The sequence below is a fragment of the Sinocyclocheilus anshuiensis genome, unplaced genomic scaffold, assembly GCF_001515605.1.
Source record: "Sinocyclocheilus anshuiensis isolate Anshui unplaced genomic scaffold, SAMN03320099.WGS_v1.1 scaffold880, whole genome shotgun sequence".
Taxonomy (NCBI): Eukaryota; Metazoa; Chordata; class Actinopteri; order Cypriniformes; family Cyprinidae; genus Sinocyclocheilus; species Sinocyclocheilus anshuiensis.
This window is the reverse complement of record NW_015548254.1, coordinates 657,667-660,916: the sequence shown is the minus strand read 5'-3', so window position 1 is coordinate 660,916 and position 3,250 is coordinate 657,667. Positions and strand designations below refer to the sequence as shown.

The 3,250-nt window shown below is 50.6% G+C and overlaps 1 protein-coding gene across 4 annotated transcripts in view; it reads right to left on the bottom strand.

Moving 5' to 3' along the window:
- LOC107655387 (platelet-derived growth factor subunit A-like) overlaps window positions 1-3,250 on the bottom strand; it is a 15,080-nt gene that overhangs the window by 10,902 nt on the left and 928 nt on the right. For 2 of the 4 annotated variants that reach the window (XM_016442856.1, XM_016442855.1), the window contains exon 2: window positions 2,874-3,030. In XM_016442856.1, coding sequence (XP_016298342.1) covers window positions 2,874-3,030 — 157 coding nt within the window. Of the gene's footprint in view, window positions 1-2,873; window positions 3,225-3,250 lie in introns of those variants that run through there. The other 2 variants (XM_016442858.1, XM_016442857.1) reach the window with 2 other exon arrangements.

Genomic DNA, 3,250 nt, shown 5'->3' with positions numbered 1-3,250 from the left:
GCATCCTATGAAAAAAGTAGTTATTCAAACCATGTCAAATTAAAATTACTTACGTTTGTTGTAGTTTGTCATAATATTTCACAATTATTTCTTTTAAAAATCAATAAACACCGTTTTAAAATATTGCTTTTTGACTTTATAACATTAATATCTGAAGTCAGGGTGTCATAACCAACATGCAAGAAACCAGAAATTTAGACTTTAGACCCTCAGGTGTCACGTTATGCTGTTGAGGAAGCACACAGGAGGCACGATTAAACGTCTTTAATCATCGCCCCCTCCCGGAAGGTGCGTCCTCGCACCGTAACAACAACAGAGGGAGGCATAGGTGGGAGCTTGGAAGGAGGCTCAGGAGGAGGACGAATACCCGGGAGAGGGCCGGCAGAGAGAGACCAGGGAGGCAACGAAGGAGGGAGGAGACAGGAGGGGCCCGGAGCAGGAGGAGCCAAGCAGGACACAGACCACAGCCATGATGGCGACCCACGGTGGAGCCGACGGATGGAGGAGCCATGGAGGAGGAATGACCGCCAACTCCAGGGGGCCGACCAATGGCGGCGGAGGAGGCCGAGGCGGAGACGGAGAGTCAACGAGCCAGGGGGGTGCCGAGGATACGGGGGGCCAGGGTGGAGCCGAGGGCTCTGGCGACCAAGGCGGAGGCGGAAATCCGGAGATCCGCGGCGGAGCCGGAGTGACTGAGGACCAAGGTGGAGCTGGCGGGAGGAAGGAGCCCAAAGGAGCCGGTGGGACGGAGCGACGAGGTGCAGCCGGAGGAGCGGAGTCCTGAGGTGATGGCGGGTCGATGCCCGACCAAGGCGGAGCCGGAGGGACGTGGGAGCCCGGTGGAGCTGGTGGATCGACAGGTGACGATGGAGGCGAGGGAGCTAGGAGCCGAGGGGGAGCCGCTGGGTCTACAGGCCGAGGCGGAGTCCGGGCCTCGGAGGCTGGAGGCGGAGGTGAGGGATTCTCCAGCCATGGCGACGCTGGAGGATGGCAGACCCGTGGAGCTCGCACCGTAATGATGGTGGGCTGAGGGCGAGCAGAGGGGCTGCCAGATGACAGCGGTGGAGGAGGCAGGAGCAGGTGGGAGTGCAGGCATTTGTGAGCCTCCGGGCATTCAGGGCTAAACTCTGGATCGGGAGCCCCCTCTAGGCTGAACACAGGAACAGGATGGCGCTCAGGAGGAGTGGACACTTGAGGGCGCTTACGAGGAGCTGGCACTGGAGGGCGCTTTCTAGGAGCGGGCACTGGAGGGCGCTCTGGACTGGAGCCCTCTCCTCTTCAGTTTGGCACTTTTGCCGTGCCATACTCAGCTCACCCTCAGCCGCGGTGCAGGGGGCGGAGCTCCTCTCCGCGGTCACACCATCCGCGCCTTTCTCCCTCGTGGCGGGCATTGTCGCCGGCTCTTGCACCTGGTCTGACGAGTTGAGCTCTACGTCCGGGGCGATCCTCTGCTCAGTCGCTCGGCTTTGCGCTGGCTCACTGATCGTGGCGGGAATTGGCTCTCCGTCATCGGTGGGCTCGGGCTGATGCTCCGCACCTCGGGGAGATGGTGGGCTGGGCACTGGGTCTGGAGTGGATCGGAGGAGATCATCCACGGGGCAGGATGGCGATCAGTTTCTTGCCATAGTCCACTCCATGAAGGCAGCGAATTCCTCTCGAAGACCATCTTCGGACGACGGCGCTCTGCACGCGGTGTTCAGGCTAGCGTCATAGAACGCGCAAGAGCACATCATCCGGGTAGCTGGTAAGTTCGGCGAGGGCCAGAAACAGTCTGGTATGGTCCTCAAGCGAGCGCTCCCCCTGCTCCAGCAGGAGGAGGAGGAGGAATTCGGGGAGAAGGAGGGGATCCATAGAAACAACGGGAACAAAAGAAAACACTGAGGAAAAAACGGAAACAACTGTACTTGGTCAGGTCTTCTGTCACGTCACGCTGTTGCGGAAGCACACAGGAGGCACGAGTAAACGAGAACTGTCTTTAATCAAGGAAACTCGGGAGATAATCCACAATAGGAGCTTGAGCCAACACACATAGAGAGCGAGTAGACCTGACAAACACAAACTGAACAGACCAGGCCTTTAAAACACAGGGCAATCAGGGGAACCCAGGTGACATCAATGGAGCATAATCAAACTAAACGAGGACAGGAACATGACCAAATAAGGAAACACAGGAAGGACTACGGGGGCAAAACAGGTCCAAAAGTCTGACATCATGACTCTGTCAAGCATTAGGTTTAAAAATATCTAAAATTTTCATCTTTTTCTGAAAATACATGTTTTGTGGATCAAACCCTCTAAATTCTTAATATTCATAACTCAAAAATGCATAAATGCAAAAACAGTCCATTAAAAAACATTTTGAAGTGAATGATTAAGTGCACACGTTTGCTGAAAGTCCAATTAACTTGATGGCTGCACCACTTGACATATGTGTAGAAAATTGTAAAAAAAAAAAATAATAATTATAATAATAATAATAAATAAATCGTATGTAACATGAGTTAATATTAGTTACGTTATTAAAAACTTGCCACGTGTGTTTAAAATATATTTTAGAAAATTTATATACTTTAGAATATTTAATATTTTAATATATTTGAATATTTTAGAAATATATTTTAAGTTAAAAATAGATTTTAGAACGTCCATCATCTTGGACATTCTCGTTGCTCACATAGCTACAATTACGCGAAATACGATTTTCTGGTTTTAATAACCATTAAAGTTATAGTGAAGAACTGCGTAGTGACAGGCCTTACTATACATGCTCGCTCTCTCTTTCTATTTATAAAGGAATCTCTCTCTCTTCAGTAAAAAAACATCGTGTTCTTCTTCTTCTATCCTCAATGCATGTGTTCAGATGTTGATCTTACCTCAGCGGCTGCTGAAAGCAGGGAGAAGCAGCAGAAGAGAAAGTGGATCAGCGCGGCTCTCATCTCCCCTGTGGTCCAAATGTGTCCCAGCGCAGGCGAAACCTTTCCGACCGGAGCCGCAAAGATGCTCCAACCGGCGAGAAGCCGGGGAACATGCCTTTCCACAGAAAAATCTCTCAAAGGATAAACTCTTCACAAGTCAGAGACGAACAATCTAAACCCGACTCTATGAAATCAAACGAGCTCCTATTAATAAATTATTGACGCTGCTAATCCATTAAATTTAAAAAATCAAACCCGCAAACCAGTGCGCAAGATCATTTCTCTCCTCACACACACACACACACACACACACACACACACACACACCCACAAAC